This window comes from Triticum dicoccoides, chromosome 3B, assembly GCF_002162155.2.
Source record: "Triticum dicoccoides isolate Atlit2015 ecotype Zavitan chromosome 3B, WEW_v2.0, whole genome shotgun sequence".
Taxonomy (NCBI): Eukaryota; Viridiplantae; Streptophyta; class Magnoliopsida; order Poales; family Poaceae; genus Triticum; species Triticum dicoccoides.
The window spans coordinates 139902976-139925441 of NC_041385.1; the positions used below are offsets into that span (position 1 = coordinate 139902976).

Consider the following 22466-nt stretch of genomic DNA (forward strand, 5'->3'; position numbering starts at 1 on the left):
TGGAGCTGAGATCGAGGTCGCCGGAGCTGCCGCTTGGGGCGCCATGGCAGAGGAGGGGAGGGGGTGAGGAAGAGGGGGGGGGGGCTACCTGGGTGCTCGCCGGGGGCGGGGTTGGTGGGAGGTGCTGCGCTAGGCTAGGGGGAGCACGGGAGCGGAGCCATCGCATCTGACCACCCTTACTCCTTGGTACTGGCTTGTTTGAGATGCACTAATTATGATCACAAGATTCAAGGTTGCATAAAGTTTACAAGGTCTATATCAAATTATCGATGATACTAGTGATGCAAGTGAAATTAATTTAGTCGCCAACAAAGTACTGCTATATTTTTTAGCCACAATATCGACAGAATTCATATTCCCGGCTGTAGTTGAAAATTTCACCGGACTAATGTAAGTGCATCTCAGCGCTAAAACTACAGAGAATTGGATGCCCAAATCATTCTACCAAAGATATCCCAAGAGCGACCAGCATTCCCATTGTCAGGAAAATCAACTGACACATTGAGTTGCTTAGCGTAGTTTTCTGATCATGCATCTGTGGGAGGACTCCGGCAACAGCAATGTAAATAAAACCACCAGCAGTAAATCCCTGTAGAGGTATGAATACCAGGTATCGAATCAGCTATAATAGCACACAAAGTAAATATTACTTATATTAGTTACTCCCTCCGATCGTTCAACCTTAGTTCAAAACTGCAACACTTATTATGGATCGGAGGGAGTGATAATGTAATATGGATGGAAGCTAATTTGGTTGTGTGTGAAACTTGGGCGTCCCAAACGAAGGAAGATTATATCCTATCAAGATCTATGAATGAGACATTAGATGGTTTGTGTTGTGCAGAAAGCAGAAACAGCTTTAATAGAACACTAGCATGGTGACCCGCGCATTCCTATCACGGCATCTTTTTACAAAATCTCCATACTCCAGAACAAACTTTGGCCATTATGTTTCATATGAACATGCTTACAAAAAGTTATACTCCCTCCGTTCCAAAATAAGTGTCTCAACTTTGTACTAGCTCTAGTACAAATTTGTAGTTTTGTACTAAGCTCAAGACACTTATTTTGGGACGGAGGGAGTACATGATAGTATCAAAAATCCATGACGAATAAAATGATAACTAATTTCACTTCACCAATATAAATATGTTATCAGATATTAATATCCTAACTCAAAAAAGTTACTTCTGCACCCATGATTTTAGTCTATGCCTTTTATATTTCGTTGATGATAAATAACTAGATATCAAAGAAGGCATTTATCAATATATAGTTTTTTTAATCTGAAGGATTGTTCGACCAATAAATAATTTATGTATAGAAGCCTCATAAGTACATCTTGTGTTTTCTCCCTCCACCCTCACATTGTTAGTGATATTGCATTTACCTTATCAGATTTGTGAATATCGTGAATAAAGATGTGTACACATGTCTTTATTTATTTGTCGTCCATCCATCTAACGCAATTTATACATGATGCACATGTATATGTATGGATTGCTAAAATATTATGCCCCTCAATCACTCCTGTTCTAGCATGCCTTTTTCCAAGCATGTCCATTTCGTTTTATTCAAGTTATATTGTTTACCACTTCAAGGGACATGGATTGTTGTGCATCGATCTGGTCGTTCTTACTCATGCCGTGTCGATCTGGTGGTCCTTACCCATGTCGCATCGATGCTGGTTATTACCCATGTCATGTGTTCCATGTACACGATCCTCAAACATTCTCTCCTCGTCACGCTTATTGTAGATTGTTTTCTCTGATGATGTCCTGTACACAATCAGTTCTTTTATGGGTTCTCATAGGTTTGTATTGGGTTTCATCTCTAGCCTACCCCAACTTGCTTGGGACAGAAAGCTTTGTTGTTTTTGTTATTGTTGTTCTGGCCGTGGCCTCTCCTATTGGTTGCTAGAAAGTTATAACTATTACTCCCTCCGTCCCATAATATAAGAGCTTTTTTTACACTAGTTTGTATCCCTCGGTCAATCAACTTTTTTACACATTACTGATCAAACTTTAAAACATTGACTACACGCTCAGTTATGCACCTTACATTTTCAAACCGAGGGACTGTTTTAGTAGATTTATACTTTTATCTATTTAATTAATACAATATGACCGCATCCAGTATGACTAAAGTACATATGATTTTTCCTTAACTCGCATTCTATAGGAAGTATTCCCTCTGTAACTTTTTATAAGACGTTTTTAGAGTCCATGACAGTGTCAAAAAACATCTTATATTAAGTTACAGAGGGAGTAGATACTAAGCAAATAAGTGAAATCATTTGTTGATCAGCGTGATGTCATTGCTTGCATATGTTCTGGACTGATTTGGATGGACTTCGGTCACTGCCAATTCGGATACAAATACTGGTGTATTACATAATGGGTTTAAGCTCATATGTTAGGTACATTGATTTCTAAATTTTAGCCATTCAAATTGATGATCGATGGACTTAGATAATTCAGTCCATGTGGAAGCACATGGTAACTCGTTTGCCTTCCATTTTAATAATAAAATAATAATATATATAGATAACTTACCTCAATCAAAGAGGAATGTCCTGGATCCGTTCCCAAAGACAGTGCCTACACATGAGGTAGAAAATCAGTGACTCAATCCAGAATAATAATTTTATTTCGGGAGAGGATAGAACAAGAACTTACCAGTGCTGTCCCACCCAGAGCAACCAGCACAGAGAGAAAGTTGAAAAACAGGGCTTTAGATACGGTGAATCCTGAGCGAACCAGAATCCCAAAATCCCCAATCTTAACAAAGAGATGAGAAGTTTATCATCAACCAGCAGTATTATTTTTCATGTGATTCAGAAAAAAGTTAATTCAAATAAAGTAGGACGCGTTTATCTGGCGAATGTTCGCTAGGGGCGAATTACCAGCGAACGCCCCACTTGCCATGCTGGAATAACTAAAATTGACATGCGTTTTTTAGGGAAATGACATGTACGGAAGGTGAAATTGACATGTATAGGAAAGAATTGCCAGCGATTTAAAAAAAATTGCCATCCACGTGATCTGGATCCAAGGTTGTGGGGGCGTTCGCTGGAACTGCCTTCCCATCGAATGTTCGCCCATTAGCATTTCCAATAAAGTATCCTACATGCTACACGTAAACAAAAAACAAGCATCACTGTAATAATCTAACTAATCCGGTTGTAAGACACCAATATTCCTTTCCCAACATGGAGAACTTAGAGAAGTAGAGATCCAAAGCTACAAGCATAATACTATAATAATATATGAAAATCTAAATTCCACATGACACATTAGCTATTCATTCATATATCACGACCATTATTTTCACTCCAGCAGAACTTCCTGTGCGACCAGCATGCAAAAAGAGTTCATATATTTATGTAATCTCATTCTAAAAAGATAAATCATTATTAGTCACAGATAAGAAAGATTAGATGTGATACTGGATTCTTATCTTCTGGATCTGATGCACTTTGATAGAGAATATCACAAAATTGCCAGAAAAGCAGAACATGAACTGTCTCATGAACTTAGGGCACAAAGCCACAGACCATGTGTGGTCCCGGAACCGGTAACCAGATTGACACATCACACCATGTCTAAGCTAGCATTTCCAAACAGTATTGGTCACGGTTGACATTTTGTGTCAATGTGAGGTTCTGGTACCAAGACTTCTCTCTCCTCTTGGTACCAGTGAAAGTAGCACACGGCTCATGGTCTAACATACTGAACCAATGCCAAATATGTGTTTTAACTAATACTACGTAACAATGCAAAAAAAAAAGAGTAACACTGGTAGGAGGCAAGAGGAGAGTAATACTGTAAGTTAGATCTGAAATCAGTTACTTGAGGAGGAAGATAACCTCTTGAGGAAGTTCATGAGCGAGTAGAAATAGAGTTCTAGACCATCCTCCAACAGAACCATGTAGCAGAAAAGCACTTCCAAGAGCCATCCCATCAGTGAAGTTATGCTGCATTAATCACATACTTATTTTCTGAAATTCCATCAAATCAAACCTAGTAAAGGCTAAAAAATCTAATATACAATCCGACTGCACGGGCAAGACTAAAACATAGAAATAGCTGTGAGTATTCAGATCATAGACTTACCACACCATCTGAGAAAAGATTGAGATAGCCAAACACGAGGTTGGAGTTTGAAACAGAGGAATCTTCACTCGATAATGCTTTGCCAGGGGCAGGATCAGTTTCAGAATTGATAGGCTCTCTGTCGGTGGCACCAGGCACCACGTCCAAAGCTGGTCTCTGTGATCCTAAAACGGCTTCCTGTGAATAATACAAAAAGTTTTCACTAAAACAGTAGAGATGACAGAGTAGTTACAGTAGAAATTACCAAATATTAATTTAGTTTCACTGCTACATTTGCTATTTTATCTCTTTTATTTATGTGGCAGTCAGTATGTAGATTGTTACCACAGCTGTGGCACATCACAGTTTTGTGTGTTATGGTGCACCTTTCACAAATATATCATTTGGCATGCTTGCAGGGCGACTTGACAACCACAAAAGGTAGTGTTGTGTTCGCACAAATATACTTGTCTTTAGCTGAACCTAGTGTCCTTCGATTTTTGGAATGCACTAAATTTTATTGCCCAGCTAACCAAGTTTCCACACTTTACAGGCATGTTTCCAACCAAGGCCATTTTTGTTCACAAATTTCGATAGCTAACTATTGTACTTCATCAATGTAAATGAACTATACAAGGAAAAGAGCAGATTTTGCACACCTGGGTGGGGGCACTATATTTGAGGTATGTTTTGCCATATTCGAATTGTACCAAATTTTTAGAACAAATCATGCATGTCCATCAGGTTATAACATGTCCACATGAAAATTTTGGTGCCAAAACATGAATACATGTGTCCTGAGTAAAAAGAAAAAATTGGTGCAGCTTGCATATAAATAGTATGATATGCAAGGTGTATCAATTTGTTTGTTTCTCACAGGATGCATATGATTCAAATTCTGCAAGTGCGTATGTCATGTCATAATGTCCATTCAAGAATTTTTTTTGTACTTTTTCATAACATTTTGAATTGGAAAACACACATGCGGAATATAGGGTGCGACACTGCACAGGTGGAGATCAGCATCTCCACACACAAGTACCCATGCAATGATAAGATTTGAAGGCTTAGGAGAACATATTGGATACCTTCAGAATTTATATCAACTAGAATTAGGTATACCTTAGTAGCATTTGATTCTTGCTCATTTTCAGCATCTATTATTTTTCCAGTTGCGCCATCATGCGAAGAATTTTGTTGTGCTTGATCTGTGTCTTTACCCTCATCGTCACTTTTTATGTGACCCGACTTGGCCTTATCACTAATGTCTTGTCGTTTATGATGGTGATGATGGTGCCCATGGCTATGACCCCCCCTTTGAGAATTGTCCTCAACGTACCTCACAATCTTCTCGACAATAAAGAACAATACAATACCAACTGCATGAAATGGAGGAATATTGCATAGAAGCATGGAAAAAGAAAAGAGATTAGCAGTTGAGTTATAAAATGATTAACAATTTCATCATTGTATTTACATTTGTTCAGTAACATGCAACGACGATTAATTCCTAACAAAACTGAGCAATCACATAATAAGAAATAATAAGATAAAATTGGTAGGCCTTATGGCATGTCAACATTGATTATCCTGAAAAAAATTCCGACTTCGACAAATAATTGATAGGCCTTTTGGCATGTTAACCCTAAGGGAAAACACTGTTTGATTTAGGTATGTAAGGTAATACTCACATAAAATGGACAAGCCAACAGAAAGATCTTTCAGGGAGTGTGCGTGTGAATGCTCCTGAGCATGATCATGATCCTCATGATTGTGTGAATGAGAGTGCCCTCCACCTGTGTACCCAATGAAACATAAAATGAGGAACAAATAAGAGTGCAGCTAAGACAGATTAGCACCACAAATGGTGTAAGGGTACTGCAGGTACAAAGGTCAGAAACATAGCCAAAAAAATGGTTCAAGAAAAATGCATTACTTAGGGCATGTCTGAAACACTAGAATTTCCCCGGATTTCTCAGGAAATGATATAATTCAAGCAGAAATGCCCTATAACATTCAAGGTTCCTAACAAGACCATTGCTAGGTGTACAGTTTTTTTTTCCAAACTTTAATATCAGCATAGATCTTATGGGTTTCACCTCTAGCCTACCCCAACTTGTTTGGGACTAAAGGCTTTGTTGTTGTTGTTGTTGTTTAATATCAGCATAACAAACAAACGATGCTATTACATGTTAGCTGAAGTGCAATGCTTCAGTCCCGTATAAACTCTTAACAATCAGGGGAAAGGGTTAAAAAAATGTAAATCATGTCCTAGATCCTACAAATAGAAGATATCGTTATCAAGTAGATGATTCAGTTTTAGTCTCCTAACAGAGTGCACGCATCGGATAATTTGTTTGCGAGCTACTGTGCTTCTATTTGGCATATAAACAAAATATCTTTAAAAACCGGGCAGCAAAATACACTGTAGAGAGCAGACCAGTTATCAACATTGCGCACAGTTTCACTCCAACAGACCCTTTGCATACACCCATCTGCTATACCCCACGATACCTCCTTTACCAGCATACATACAGGGAACAATATACAACAGCACTTAAAAACTGATAGGGAGGCTGACATGCAGCTGCAGTTCATGGAAACAATATGCTAAGTTACCTCCGTAGAGTTTTTGAGCTCTTTGTTTTGGGGGCTTTTCTTCTCCCTTTGCTTTTTGTTTAGGCTAGGCTGCTCTTTGCTTTAGTTTTTGTTCTGGTTTGAGTATGTTTTGCAAACCTCACATCATTTCAACGCTTTCTTCTTCTAATACAAAATAACATACGGTGCAGTGTGCGTTCGAGAAAATGTTAAGTTGCTAACTGATGGGAATTGATGTTGATAATGAGAAGATCAACTGTTACTGCACACAAATTCTGACTTTCTGAGATGCACAACAATGAAGGCGTGAAACAAAAACATAAGAACAAAAGACATAAAATGCAACAATACCAAAAGCATGAGGCAGTTGATGAAGGAATGAATCTCCAAGCATTGCGCCTGCCTACAAAACATCATAAACGAAACAAAAAAAATCTGTTATTGATTATTCAACAACAGCTCAGCAAGGAACCTAGAGAAAATTATAAAAGCAAAACAAATACTTGGTACGACAAACCAAGAAATTCAATAATTGCGATGCATAATGTCATCTCCGATTCTTTGTTAGATTAATTTTTGTTGAGGGGAAGTGGTTTTACAGTATTCCTGTGCCGCACACAGTATGTTGTGGGCTGTATTTGCCCATACATGTGCGGTTCGAGGGGACCATACCTGAGCAGCCAGTTCCCTTAGACGTGTCACCCCTGGTTTCCTTAAAGGGAACCATGCGACTACCAAAGAAGGAGTCCAAGGCTTGCACGGCAAGGTCAACATGGAGGACGGTGGCCATCGACCAAGACCCTTATATAAGGGTATCCCCGCAAGACGATTAGGAGAGGGGAGCTCTTCGACCACTCCAAAAAACCTAGAATAGCAAGATAGGGCTTTTGTAGATCCGATCTTTGGCATTCTCCTAGATCGTCCACCTCCGTCTTATTCGGCGACTTGATCCTCAACTCGCCAGATACACCATTGTGCACCTCCACTGTAATCCCTCTATGATATAATCTCATGTAAGCAGGAGTTGGGTTATTACTCGCCACACGAGGACCAGAACCTAGGTAAACTTGTCCCCCGTGTCCATCTGGCAACCTAAGGTGATGTCCCTTTGTCATACAAATCTATGTACATCCACCGCATTGTTGTTAGGTACATCGCGGAACACCATCGACAGCTAGCGCCGACCGGTGGGAGCCTAAAGCTACTAGATCGGATATATGGATCTATACTATCTTCAAACTTCCTCTCCATCATCTCCGTCAACGGAATCATCTTTTCGACCTTTATTGATATCATCGGCTCCGTCGGGCCGGTGCGTCAACCCAACCGTGCCGTTTTACCAGCCAACACATCTAATCTTCGCAATGTGGTCATCGCAGTCCACTTTGACCAAGCCACCGCCCATCTATTTGCTAGCTTAATATTTGTCTTTAAGAATGTTCTAACAACTGCAAGTTCTGCACCTACCCCAAACACTGCAAGTGCATCCACAACGGCCTTCGACGGTTTCCCCTGAACTGCAAAATTCAAATAAAACAAACAGTCAGAATGTGAGCACTTACTCAGAAGAGTGGTTGCCATGGATCAAAGCAGGGAACTCACACAAGATTACTGGGAGGAGGATGAGGCAGACGAGCGACGCCATGCTAACCAGCAGCGAGCACCCCATCGCTCTCAACCACACGCCTGCCAAATCCCCGAAATTATCAGTCGTGGCGTGGCGCAGCACGCCTAGAAATCGCACATTCCGCAGAAAGTACACAGAGCAGGTGAAAATCCTGACCCATGGATGTTGACTCTGGGTGGAAATCGCCGTGGATGTGGTCGTGGTGGTGATCATGGTGGTGATGGTGGTCGTGGTCGAAGCCCTCGAGCTCGAGATCCGCCTCCTCGGCCAGTTCCTCCGGAAGCAGCCGCTGGATCTCGTCGCGGTGATGGTGGCTGTGGTGGTGGTGGTGCTCGTGATTGGAATCATCGAGGGCGCCCCCACAGCTGTGCCCGTGGTCATGGTGTTCGTGGGGCTTCTCGTCGTGGCCGCCGTGGAAGGGGCATGAGGACGCGGAGGAATCCCCGTGCCCAGCCGCGGCGGCGAGAAGGGCGGCCAGGAGCAGCAGGGAGAGGAGACGGCAGAGCATTGCGACCAGAGCGTGAGAGCGTTGGGGCCTCGCGGAGGCTTCTCTTTTGCCGCTGCTTGGGCCTTTGCTGGGCATGTACGCGGGATAACGTGTCCAGTGCACCATGATCCTCAAAAAAAAAAAAAAAGACAAAACATATCCAGCGCACCATGATTCTAAAAAAAACATATACAGTGCAACTGGTGCAGATACAGAACGGAACAGAGAGGTTGAAAGTATGCCCGAAGATGGATTGCTAGAACATTTGCAATAAAGCTCTCATTACTAGTATAATATAAAATGTTCGCGGATATGCAAAAAGAAATTTGCTGACTCAGAAAATGTTCGCGAATTCAAAAATATTCATGAATTTGGAAAAAAAATGTTCATGAATTAAGAAAAGGGTTCCTTAAATTTTAAAAGATGTTCATCGATTGAAAAAATGTTCCCAAATTTCAACATAGTTCATGAATTTGATCGAGTTTTCCTATATTTCAAAAATATGTGATATGCTTCAATCTAATTCATCCTTTTTATTTTCAGAAACAACCAACTATGTGATATGTTCACGGATCACGCCTTTCAAATTTATTTTAGTAATCCCAGAGCATTAAAAGTGATATACACATGATAAAATTTACAATCAGACCACAGATAAATGTGAAACTGAAATATGTGTTTCACATATCTCCCAATCATGCGGATCAAAGAAATGCTCCTTTTGAACAGTAATTCACGTCTGAGTCCAGGCTCATATACACTCGATGAACATTAAATTCAAAACAAATAGTAAAAAAAATGATTTTTTTTGGCATCGAAGATGCTCCAACTAATTTTAAAAATATATTAAATTTGCCACCCTCGCGCCAACATAAATTGCCTTAAAAAGGTTCGATTTGCCATGCTTAAAAAACTGATGTCAAAATTTTAACATTATCGTAAAAAACATGCATGGGAAACTAAAGTTTTTGAAATTATGGCACTTGTTTGTGAAAAAATGTCATGGCAAATATACACACTATTCAGCTGGACCACATCAGTGTCTCTAGCTCCAGCAAAATCAACATCCTTGGCAAGCGTGTCTATTAGGTTTGGAAGCATTCCTACTCCTCGGATGAGGAGCCGCAAGGTTTATATTGATCTGAGGTAGAACAGCCCTACCGTGGCGTACAAGATGATCAACCCGATCTCCGGCTGTCGCTAGGATTCGGTGGTTACAGGGAGACCTAGATAGCTACGAGATAACAAGAGGGGAAGAGGTTGGTTGAGATTACATGGAAATAAACACAAACTCTAACACCCTCCCTTAATCTCAACTATCCTAGGTTCGGGTTTCTCTTGAATTCTTCAAACTGTTTTGCTGGTAGTGCCTTGGTGAATCCATCAACTACTTGATCTTTGGAAGGGATGAACCGTATCTCAAGTTTCTTTTCTGCAACTCTTTCACGTACAAAGTGAAAGTCAATTTCAATATGTTTTGTCCTGGCATGGATATCGAATTTGCGGATAAGTATGTTGCTCCCAAGTTGTCACACCAAAGACATGAGACACGATTTAACTTAACTCTTAATTCTTCAAGTAGTGACTCTAACCAAATGATTTCTGTAGTGGCATTGGCCAAAGATTTATACTCAGCCTTTGTGTTGACCTTGATACTTTTGCATGTTTCCTTGCACACCAAAAAATGAGATTAGACCCAAAAAAGACTGCAAAGCCTCCCGTTGACTTTCTGACATCACTACAACCTGCCCAATCAGCATCAGAAAATGCACTAACAAGTGTAGAATTAGAAGGTCTAAAGTTAACGCCTAAGCTCGCAGTGTGTTTTACATATCTCACAATCCTCTTGACAGCTGACCAGTGTGTAGTGGTGGGAGCATGCAAATACTGACAAACTTTGTTAACAGCAAATGAGATATCTGGTCGTGTAAGTGTCAAGTATTGTAGTGCTCCAACAGTGCTTCTGTACCTCGTACTTTCTTCCTCTTGAAGAGGCTCTCCTTCATAAGTTGAGAGTCTTTCTGAAGTGGACAATGGAGTAGATGCAGGCTTATAGTTTTTCATTCCCATACGAACCAGATGTTCATTGGCATATTTTTCTTGATTCAATAGTATACCATGCTGAGTTTTCTTGACCTCAATACCTAGGAAGAAGTGCAGATCTCCTAGATCCTTCAAGGCAAACTCTGAGCTCAAGTCATGCAGAAGAGCATTAGTAGCATCTTGTGAGGAACTTGCAACAATGATGTCATCAACATAGATAAGCACAAAAATGACTACTTTTGCCTTGTTATAACTAAACAGTGATGTGTCAGCCTTTGATGCAAAGAAGCTAAGACATGTTAACTGAGCGCTCAACCTAGAGTACCATGCTCTAGGTGCCTGTTTTAATCCATAGAGTGACTTATCAAGCTTGCATACATAATGTGGTCTTTTCTTACTTACATACCCAGGTGGTTTTCTCATGTAAACTTCCTCTTCCAAAACACCATGCAAAAACGCGTTCTGTACATCTAGTTATCGCAAACTCCACCCCCGGACAAAGCAATAGCTAGAAAAAGTCTTATTGTGGCAGCTTTCACAACAGGACTGAAGGTATCTTCATAATCTATACCATAGTGATGTTTAAAACCTTTTGCAACCAGACGTGTCTTATACCTGTCAATGGTTCCATCTGCCTTCTTTTTAACCTTGTATACCCATTTGCAATCAATAATATTTTTACCTCCCTCATCTGGCACAAGATGCCAAGTTTTATTTTTCATGAGTGCAGAATATTCTTCATCCATGGCTTTCTTCCACCTTGGATCATCAAGTGCCTCATTCAGCGTTGTTGGTTCACCTGAGATACACAACATGTCATATGGTATAGTGCCACCAGTACATATTTTTGGATTCCTTATACCTTTCTGTAGAGGTGTCATAACTCGTGTAGAAGCTACTGGTTGCACACGGCACACAGGAGATCCGGTCAATCCCGCTGGCGTAGACGATCCGGTGGAGTTTGGTGTGGCCCCGTCTCCACCAGTCGTACTGGTCTCCGTAGAGTCCAATGGTGCAGGAGATCCCGCCTCGCCTGGTGCATGCATGCAGGTGGCTCGTGGGGTGAAGCGTGAGGAGGATGTGGCCCCACCTGCTGGTGACGTGGAGGCACAGGGCTGGCTGAGCAAAGAATCGCGCCTGCTCCTATCCAAGCCGTGATCTGAGGACGATTGCGTCCCGCGATCCAAGGCCAACGACCGCACAGGAGTTGCTAGCGCCGCCGGATCAACTCCGTTTTCTGCATCGTTTTCTTCTTCTTGCGGCACATGAAATATGCCCTTGTTTTGATCATTGTGGACATCATTTTGAGCGCCGTTTTCGCCACCAACCTGCCAGGAATAAGAGCAGAACTGGTGCTAGCAATATTATCATCATATTGGTCAGTGCAATTGTCTCCCCCTTGATCAAAACTTCTGAGATTTTTGGGAAGAAGAAGGATTTCCCTTCGAAGGAGAGCACCGGCGTTGGGATGTAGGGATGCAAACGGAAAGATGGACTCATCGGATACAACATCTCTGGATATGTAGACTCTTCCTGTAGGAACATCCAAGCATTTGACTCCTTTGTGCATATCCTAAGAACACGCATCTTTTCGAACGGAATGCAAGTTTGCGTGTATTGTAGGGCCTAAGATTCGGCCAACATGCACAACCAAAAATACAAAGTGATGTGTAATCTGGTGTTATACCAAGGAGTCGTGTGATGGGCGTTTCAAGCTTGATGACCTTATTAGGAAGCAAGTTGATAAGATATGTAGCAGTTGAAAGGATCGATATAGTTGACTAGAGGGGGGTGTGAATAGGCAACTAACAATTTTTAGCTTTTCTTTACCAAATTAAACTTTGCATCAAAGTAGGTTGTCTAGATGCAACTAGGTGAGCAACCTATATGATGCAACAACAACAAGCACCCAAGCAAGCAAGGGATATTATACAATATAGATTGCACAAGTAAAGGTAAGAGATAACCAAGAGTGGAACCGATGGAGACGAGGATGTGTTACCGAAGTTCCTTCCCTTTGAGGGGAAGTACGTCTCCGTTGGAGCGGTGTGGAGTCACAATGCTCCCCAAGAAGCCACTATGGCCACCGTATTCTCCTCACGCCCTCACACAATGCGAGATGCCGTGATTCCACTATTGGTGCCCTTGAAGGCGGCGACCGAACCTTTACAAATAAGGTTGGGACAATCTCCACAACTTAATTGGAGGCTCCCAACGACATCATGAAGCTTCACCACAATGGACTATGGCTCTGCGGTGACCTCAACCGTCTAGGGTGCTCAAACACCCAAGAGTAACAAGATCCGCAAGGGATTAGTGGGGGAATCAAATTTCTCTTGGTGGAAGTGTAGATCGATGCCTTCTCAACCAATCCCTAGAGAATCAACAAGTTTGATTGGCTAGGGAGAGAGATCGGGCGAAAATGGAGCTTAGAGCATCAATGGAGCTTGAAGGTGAAAGAGGTAGTCCACTTGGAGAAGAAGACTCCCCTTATATAGTGAAAGAACAAATCCAACCGTTATCCACCAACTCAACCCGTGAAGAGCAGTACTACCACACCAAACATGCGGTACTACCGCAAGGGCCTGCGGTACTACCGCTGGCGAGGCAGGGGCTAGATCAGACCTATAGCGCAGAGGCAGAGAGTGGTAGAACCGCTGGTGCGGTACTACCGCGCTCCCTTGCGGTACTACTGCAAGGCAGGAATAGTCTAGGCTGAGAAGGCACGGACATATAAAAATACATCCGTGACTACTTCCGCTGAGTTTTGATCTATGCAAAAATCCGACACGGTACTACCGCAAGCCTGGAGCGGTACTACCGTGTAGGGTGCAGATGTAAAAAATTACATCCGCCCCTACTTCCGCTCATGCTGTTGGGCCTGGCCAGAGCCCACGGTACTACCGCGCCCATGGAGCGGTACTACCGCATAGGACGCGGATGTAAAAAATTACATCCGCCCCTACTACCGCTCGAGCAGCTGCGCCTGGCCTGAGGCCACGGTACTACCGTGCCAAAGGAGCGGTACTACCGTGAGCACCTGCGGTACTACCGCACCCATGGCTGGTACTACCGCAAGGCCCTGCAATACTACTGCTCCGAAAAGCAGTACTACTGCATGCCCAGTTCAGCAACACTATAAGTCCATTATTTTGCAAAGACACGGAGAAATGGAGGATGCTCCAAAGAGCCAAAGGAAAGGAGGTGCAAAAAGGAACAAATGTGTACGTGATGATTCCACCCAAACATTTCCAACACGGACCCCCTCTTAATAGTACAACTTTCCTACGACTCAAATCCACCGAAAAGAAACATAGAGAAACGCCGTCTTCAATAAGCTCCGAGGGCCACCAAATCGTCTTGTGCTTAGACATGATATATCTCAAATGCTCAGTGCACACGATTAGTCCACAAAAGCATTGTCATCAATCACCAAAACTACTAGGGGATAAATATGCCCTTACAATCTCCCCCTTTTTGATGGATTGATGACAATACGGGATTTGCACATAGGGATATAAAATGAAACAGAGGCAAACCCACCATCTATAAAATATAGACGGGCTCCCCCTGGATGTGTGCACCCTAGAGAAGTGCTTTGGACTGCATGACACACATACTAGGATCAACACTCCCCCTATATTTTATAGACAAGGCATATCTTGCAACAATAAAACCAACACTAAGCAAGTAGGCAAGATAGAACTATGAGCATAATGAAAAGGGCACAAGATAGCATAGGCTCACGGGCTACTAAGCATTAAAGACAATAGAATACACTAGAGAGTATATGTCTTACACCATATGATAAAGAACTTGGTCTCACGAGCATAAACCAAACCAAAGCAAACGAGGTTCAACATACCGAAAGCAAAGCGACACAGCGAAACAACAAGACATAAGACTCGCAAATCCTACACTCTCTCCCACTTTGGCATCGAGACACCAAAAAGGCAGAGAGGACACCTACGACACAGGTGGTAGCTCAGGATGAAGCGATCACTCGTCATGCTCCTCGTCGGTCTCGGCAGCGGGAATGGGCTCCTCCTTTGACTCCATCCACTGATACCCCTGCTTGGCTATCCAAGCAGCCTCCGGAGTGATGGTTTCCTCTGAGCCACTCTCCACAATCTCGCCAAAGGTCCTCATGATCTTCTTATCACGCTGGCGACTCTCCTTGGAGGCAACATGGGTCATGTATTGCCCCTTGGCATGCATGCAGAACAGAGCCTTCATCTTGTTCTTCAGCTTCTTAGCCCAAGTGGGCTCAATAGAGGGAGGAGTGTATCCATCAGAGCTGTCCTCATCTGCTTCCTCCTCCTCATCCACATCCATGTGAGCAGCCTCTACCTCAGCATGGGTAGTGGTGTTAGCCCATTGGCTCTTGATGCGGAGCTTGGTGGGCTCGTGACGAATCCAGTCGGGGGCAACAAACTCATCATCGGGATAGAGCTTCTCCCAAGTCTTTGTGATCAAGAGAAACAGGTATGGTCCATAGATGGGGACCTTACGGTTGAACACAACAAACTGTAGCTCAAACCACATGATATGTGAGACATCAAGTGGTTGCGACTAAGAATGACGTGCCTCCTCGGAAATGAGCATCATATCCACGAGATAGGCATGCACCTTATCCTTGTGAAAGGATAAAGAAGAGGTGTCTAGAGGGGGGGGTGAATAGACTCTAAGTAAGAAAAGTTGCAGTTTTTAATCTCTTTAAGTTGAAGTGGAGTTTTGGCACAAGTTTTAACATTCACAATACATATCAAGCAAGCATGACAAGAGTATATGAGCAGTGGAAAGTAAAGCATGCAAATTGCAAGAATGTAAAGGGATGGGATTGGAGTGTGCAAACGCAATTTGGAGACACGGAGATTTTTTATCCGTGGTTCCGATAGGTGGTGCTATCGTACATCCACCTTGATGGAGACTTTAACCCATGAAGCATAACAGTTGCACGAGTCCACGGAGGGCTCCACCCACAAAGGGTCCACGAAGAAGCAACCTTGTCTATCCCACCATGGTCGTCGCCCACGAAGGACTTTCCTCACTCGGTTAGATCTTCACGAAGTAGGCGATCTCCTTGCCCTTACAAACTCCTTGGTTCAACTCCACAATCTTGACGGGGGCTCCCAAGTGACACCTAGCCAATCTAGGAGACACCACTCTCCAAGAGGTAACAAATGGTGTGTTGATGATGAACTCCTTGCTCTTGTGCTTCAAATGATAATCTCCCCAACACCCAACTCTCTCTCACAGGATTTGGATTTGGTGGAAAGAAGATTTGAGTGGAAAGCAACTTGGGGAAGGCTAGAGATCAAGATTTATGTGGTAGGAATGGAATATCTTGACCTCAACACAAGTGTAGGTGGTTCTCTCTCAGAAAATGTATGTTGGAAGTGTAGGCATGTTCTGATGGCTCTCTCCACAAATGAAGAGTGGGTGGAGGGGTATATATAGCCTCCACAAAAAATCTAACCGTTACACACAATTTACCAAACTCGGTGGGACCGAATCGTGAAACTCGGTCAGACCGGTTTAGTTCATAATGTGACCGTTAGGCATTTCGGTGGGACCAACATGATCAACTCGGTAGGACCGATGTGCTAGGGTTAGGGTAAAGCCTCATCTCGGTTTGACCAATTTACACAAACTCGGTGGGACCAATTTGGGTAATAAGTGAAACAGAGAGTTGGCAAGGCAAACTCGGTGGGACCGATTGCATATCTCGGTGGGACCGAAATTATTGCAATAGCCAACAGAGAGTTTGCAAGCCCATCTCGGTGAGACTGAGATCCCATCGGTGGGACCGACTCAATTAGGGTTTCTGGCAGTGGCTATGTCAAGAGAACTCGGTGGCGCCGGATAGAAAGATTCAGTAGGGCTGAGTTTCACTTTTGGTTTGGGACATATGTGGATGTGAGGAAGTGGTTGAGGGCTTTGGAGCATATCACTAAGCACTTTGAGCAAGCAAGCCATTAAGCAACACCTCATCCCCTCTTAATAGTATTGGCTTTCCTATGGACTCAATGTGATCTTGAATCACTAAAAGTAAAATGTAGAGTCTTGTGCTTTGAGCTTGAGCCAATCCTTTGTCCTTAGAATCTTGAAGGGGTTCCACATCCTCTAGTCCATGCCACTCCATTGTTGAACTTATCTGAAACATACTAGGTAAGAGTATTAGTCCAACAAGAGATATGTTGACATTAATTACCAAAATCACCCAGGGAGCACTTGTGCTTTCAATCTCCCCCTTTTTGGTAATTGGTGACAACATACATCAAAGCTTTAGATAAACATATAGAGAATAACAAGTAAAGCTTTGGAAAGACATGTAACATGCATAGGCTCCCCCTACATGTATGCAATCATGTAAATATGGAATATAGGAGCATGTGAATGCATAAGCATGACAGAGTAAGTAATGTGTTACATGTATCTTGGCTACATGCATCAGAGCAAATGATGTGAATATAGGAAATGTACCGTCATGCTCATGAGTCCTTCTTGCAAACAGTATGTACATCAGCAAGAGATCCTCATACACATGACTGTGATGCATATACTTACCTTGTGGTCTTGAGTTGGCTTAGGAGGGAATGAACCTGCGTAAACAAGATTAGATAACACAAGTACACCTACTAGCTAGAGCAAACAAAAGAAACCACAAGAGTACCAAGACTGGGATGGCATGCAGAGAGTGAGTACTGAGTACCCCATTGGATATAGACATGTCCCCAAAGGTAAAGATGTGCAATGAATTCAAGGATTTCCTTCCCTTAGATGTCTTGCTCCCCCTGAATCTAGCATGGGATACTAGGAGAAGATAGGGAACAGAAAATCAGAGCAAAGAAAAGAAACAGAGCTAATGCAAACAATCAAATATGACCATGTCTTTCCCCTCTTAAAGACATGTGACTCCTCTCCTCTTGAACACCAAGCATCTAGGGTCTTTTGAAGTGATACTTCTGTCTCCTTGTAGAAGAACTCTCTCCCCCTGAGTATTTTCTCCCCCTATAGAAATGATTAAGCTTTGATGTGATCTCTCTCTCCCCCTTTGACATCAATTTCCAATAAGGGTTCTTTTGGATTTTTGTTACAAATGGGTTTGGTCCTTGAGTCACAGAAAAAGCAGCAAGTCGAATGTGATGCTGGTAGAGGACAAGAATCATTGAGTGGAGCTGGATCAAAAAGAATGTAGGAACAAGTGGCAAGATGTCTTTCCTGCAGTGAAATCGGTGGCACCGAGTTGTGTGCTTCAGTTTCACCGAAAGAATTCGGTTGGACCAAAAACAACAGACCAGTGTGACCGAGTTCATCACAGAGAAAACACTTGTCACCTCAGCTCACTAGTCAAGTAAGATCTCACAAGGATTTGCAAGGAATTAACTAAAAGATTTGCAAAGAATTGGATGCAGGGAATGTAGAACAAAAAAGAATCAGAAAAGAAATCTAGATGAATTTTTTTGAAAGGGGAAACAAATATGCATGAGACAAATGCAAGAGCGCAGAAAAGAACACAAGAGAACTTCATCTAGAATTGGTTGGCGACAATGTCACCTATGTTAGAGTATATTGACTTAGGAGTCAAGTGAGATCACTTGCTCATAGGTCATACTCATCGTTTAAGCTCAAAATGGGGTTACCATTTTTCGTTTAAGCATTTTGATGTATTCACATCTTGTTGAGTTGCTTTGACTCATGACTTGGAGTAAAGCTTCTCTAAGATGGAATAACATACCTTGGGTGGTGGTGTTGATCGTGATCATGTAGTTGAACTTGTGTGGGCTGCTCAAGGTTGATGTAGCTCATCAAGAGTTGGGAGCTCCACTTGGAATTTGAGTTCATCTACCTACATGGGTTAGTCTTGCAAGGAAGAGCACTTGTGCATCCAAAATGACAATCATAAAACTCAATATAGAATTTGTCAAAGGATATGTTTGAAGGTTTTCGTGCTTCCTTGTCTTCAACCACCATTGTGTAGAGACTTGGTGATGTAGAAATTTGCTCAAGATGTGAGTGGGTTGCAATCTCATAGATTTAGATTCATCTAAGTACCTACAAGGGTTAGATGACATGCAATGGTGCAAATATATCCAAGACATATAAATAGCAACATGAAAGAAATATCAAGGATCAGTTAAGGGCTCATGCCTTGCATGTATCCAAATGGAGTTCCTACTCCAAGTTTGAAGCATCAATGATGTTCAATTCACCTCTAAAACGGCAAAAGACTTTCTCATCAAGCGGTTTGGTGAATATATCCTCCAATTGCTTATCGGTGCGAACATGCTTAAGATCAATGTCCCCTTTGGCAACGTGATATCGAATGAAGTGATGACGAACTTCAATATTCTTAGTTCGAGAGTGTTGCATGGGATTGTGAGCAATCTTGATAGCACTTTCATTGTCACAAAGCAATGGAACATGTTTCACATATATCACATATTCCTTGAGAGTTTGGGTCATCCAAAGTAATTGAGCACGACATGAACCAGCGGCAATGTATTCCGCTTCGGCGGTGGATAAGGATACCGAGTTTTGTTTCTTGGAGGACCAAGACACAAGAGATCTACCAAGAAATTGACAAGTACCAGAAGTGGACTTTCTATCAACCTTGTCTCTAGCATAGTCCGAATCGGAGCAACCAACAAGATCGAAAGAAGACCTCTTAGGATACCAAATGCCAAATTTTGGTGTGTGTATTAAGTATCTCGCTATCCTTTTCACAGCCTTAAGATGACATTCTTTAGGGGCCACTTGATATCGTGCACACATGCACACACTTAGCATAATATCGGGATAAGAGGCAGATAGATATAACAATGAACCAATCATGGAGCGGTAAACCTTTTGATTAACCGGTTCACCATCTTTGGTCAAATCAAGATGTCCACTAGTAGGCATGGGTGTAGTCATACCTTTTCATTCTTGCATATTGAACTTCTTGAATAAGTCCTTGGTGTACTTTGTTTGAGAGACAAAGGTACCTTCCTTAGTTTGCTTGATTTGCAAGCCGAGAAAGAATTTGAGTTCACTCATCATAGACATCTCAAACTTCTCTGACATTAGCTTTCCAAACTTCTCGCTAAAGTGAGGGTTAGTCAAACCAAATATAATATCATCAACATAGATTTGGCACACAAATAGTTCTCCATTAACCCTTTTAGTAAAAAGAGTAGAATCAATTTTTCCAATTTCAAAGCCTTTTTCAATAAGGAACTTGGTTAAGCATTTATACCACGCTCTAGGAGCTTGTTTAAGACCATAAAGAGATTTGTGAAGTTTGTAAACATGATTAGGTTTCTTAGGATTGACAAAGTTGGGAGGTTGCTTAACATAAACTTCCTCCTCTATTTCACCATTTAGAAAAGCACTTTTAATGTCCATTTGGTACAAGGTGATATCATGGTGATTAGCATAGGCAAGTAAGATGCAAATGGACTCAAGTCTAGCAACGGGGGCATATGTCTCACCATAGTCCATACCTTCGACTTGAGTGTAGCCTTGGGCGACGAGACGTGCTTTGTTGCGAACTACTTGTCCATCTTCATCTTGCTTGTTGCGAAACACCCATTTGGTACCAATGATGTTGTGGTTGTTGTCGGGCTTCTCAACCAATGTCCAAACTTGATTTCTCTCAAAGTTGTGTAGCTCTTCATGCATGGCATTTATCCAATTCGGATCTTCCAATGCTTCTTCAACCTTCATAGGTTCAATGCTAGAGATGAATGAATAATGTTCACAAAATTTAGCCAAACGAGTTTTAGAGTGAGTGATTCTCCCGGTTTGGATATCATTGTAGATATGCTCGATGGGATGGTCTTTGGCGACTCTTTCTCGAACTCGTGGAAGCTTTTGCTTGGATCTGGGTGGAACATCTTCTTCATCTTGTTCTTCTTCTTGGCCTTCTTCATTGTTGACGTTGTTGTTCTCTTGTCGTGGTGGAGAAGGAGGTTGTTGATGTTCATCTTGGTGTACTTCCTCGTTTTCTTCGTCTTGGCGTGTCCCACTTGTGGATTCTTTCGTATCAACTCTTGGTTCACCTTGTCGTGAGGTGGAAGCTTCCACTTGGACAGACGAGGTACTCTCCTTCACCTCTGTTGGAAGAATCTTGCCAATAGACAAGTCTTGGATTGCTTCCGAAGGGTCTTTGTCTCCTACATCAACTGGCAATTGCTCTACTTGCGAGCCGTTAGATTCATCAAACTTCACATCTACCGTCTCTTCAACCTTTCGGGTGAAATTATTGTAGACACGGTAAGTGTGAGAGTTTGAGCCATAACCAAGTAGGAAACCTTCATGAGATTTAGGAGCAAATTTAGAACGATGATGCTTATCAAGAATGTAGCACTTTGAGCCGAATACTCGAAAGTATCCAACTTGGGGTTTGTTACCGGTGAGGAGCTCGTATGCCGTTTTGCCGAGTAGCTTGTGAAGATACAAGCAATTTGTTGCATGACAAGCTGTCTCAACCGCTTCCGCTCAAAAGTGCTTCAGCGTCTTGTACTCATCAAGCATCATTCTCGCCATTTTGATGAGCGTCCGATTCTTCCTCTCAACAACTCCATTTTGTTGAGGTGTGTACGTAGCCGAGAACTCATGTGAAATCCCTTCTTCATCAAGAGAGGTGTCCACATTTGCATTCTTGAACTCCGTTCCATTGTCGCTGCGAACCTTCTTGATCTTCACTTCAAATTGATTTTGGGCCTTCCTAGCGAAGTTTTTGAAGATCTTTCGGACCTGCGATTTATCATTAAGAAAGAACACCCACGTAAATCTTGAAAAATCATCAACTATAACTAGACCAAAAGAATTTCCAACTAGACTTTTGTAAGCGTTGGGACCAAAAAGATCCATGTGAAGTAGCTCGAGCGGCCTCCTCGTGGTCATGATGTTCTTCACGAGATGCCTTCCTCCAACCTGTTTACCTGCTTGACAAGCGCTGCAAAGTCTATCCTTATCAAATATGACATCGTTAACGCCGAGGATATGATTATCTTTAATAAGCTTGTCAAGGTTTCGCATGCCCACATGACCTAACCGTCTATGCCACAACCAACCTTTAGAGGATTTAGCAATTAAGCAAGTTCTAGGTTGAGCCTTTTTAGTGAAATCAACGATGTATAGATCACCTTTGCGTATACCGGTAAAGACCATTTTATGATTATCTCCATGAAACACTTGGCAATCTACTTCGGTAAATAGGACATTGAAACCAAAGTCATCTAGTCTAGAAATAGAAAGCATATTATAGCCAAGAGATTAAACGAGCATGGCATTTTGTATGGAGCTATCATGTGAGATGGCCACCTTACCGAGGCCAATCACCTTACCCTTTGAGTTATCACCAAAAGTGACATACTTTAGAGGGCCGTTGTTTTTAGCAAGCTCATGAAACATATCTTTATCTCCGGTCATGTGATCAGTACATCCACTATCAAGAACCCATTCCTTTCCTCCTTCCATGTATCCCCAAAGATCTGCCATAAGACCAAAGTGTCTCATTGCATCATCAAGATCAAAGTCACTATCATCATCCTCATGATAGTATCCATGTTCAACATCGTCATGTGATGGATCAATTCCTAGAGAGGGTGATTCATTAGAATGAGTT

The 22466-nt window shown here is 42.2% G+C and overlaps 1 protein-coding gene across 1 annotated transcript; it reads right to left on the reverse strand.

Moving 5' to 3' along the window:
- Positions 1 to 204: 204 nt before the first annotated feature.
- On the reverse strand, positions 205 to 8870 carry LOC119275195 (IAA-alanine resistance protein 1). Its single transcript, XM_037555995.1, has 11 exons — positions 8476 to 8870; positions 8295 to 8378; positions 8160 to 8209; positions 7044 to 7095; positions 5786 to 5890; positions 5217 to 5473; positions 4116 to 4292; positions 3869 to 3976; positions 2679 to 2780; positions 2556 to 2600; positions 205 to 589 (listed from the first exon to the last, which is right to left on the reverse strand). The coding sequence occupies exons 1-11, from the start codon at positions 8825 to 8827 to the stop codon at positions 437 to 439; spliced, it is 1485 nt and encodes a 494-aa protein (XP_037411892.1). The 5' UTR covers positions 8828 to 8870; the 3' UTR covers positions 205 to 436.
- Between the last annotated feature and the right edge of the window lie 13596 nt (positions 8871 to 22466).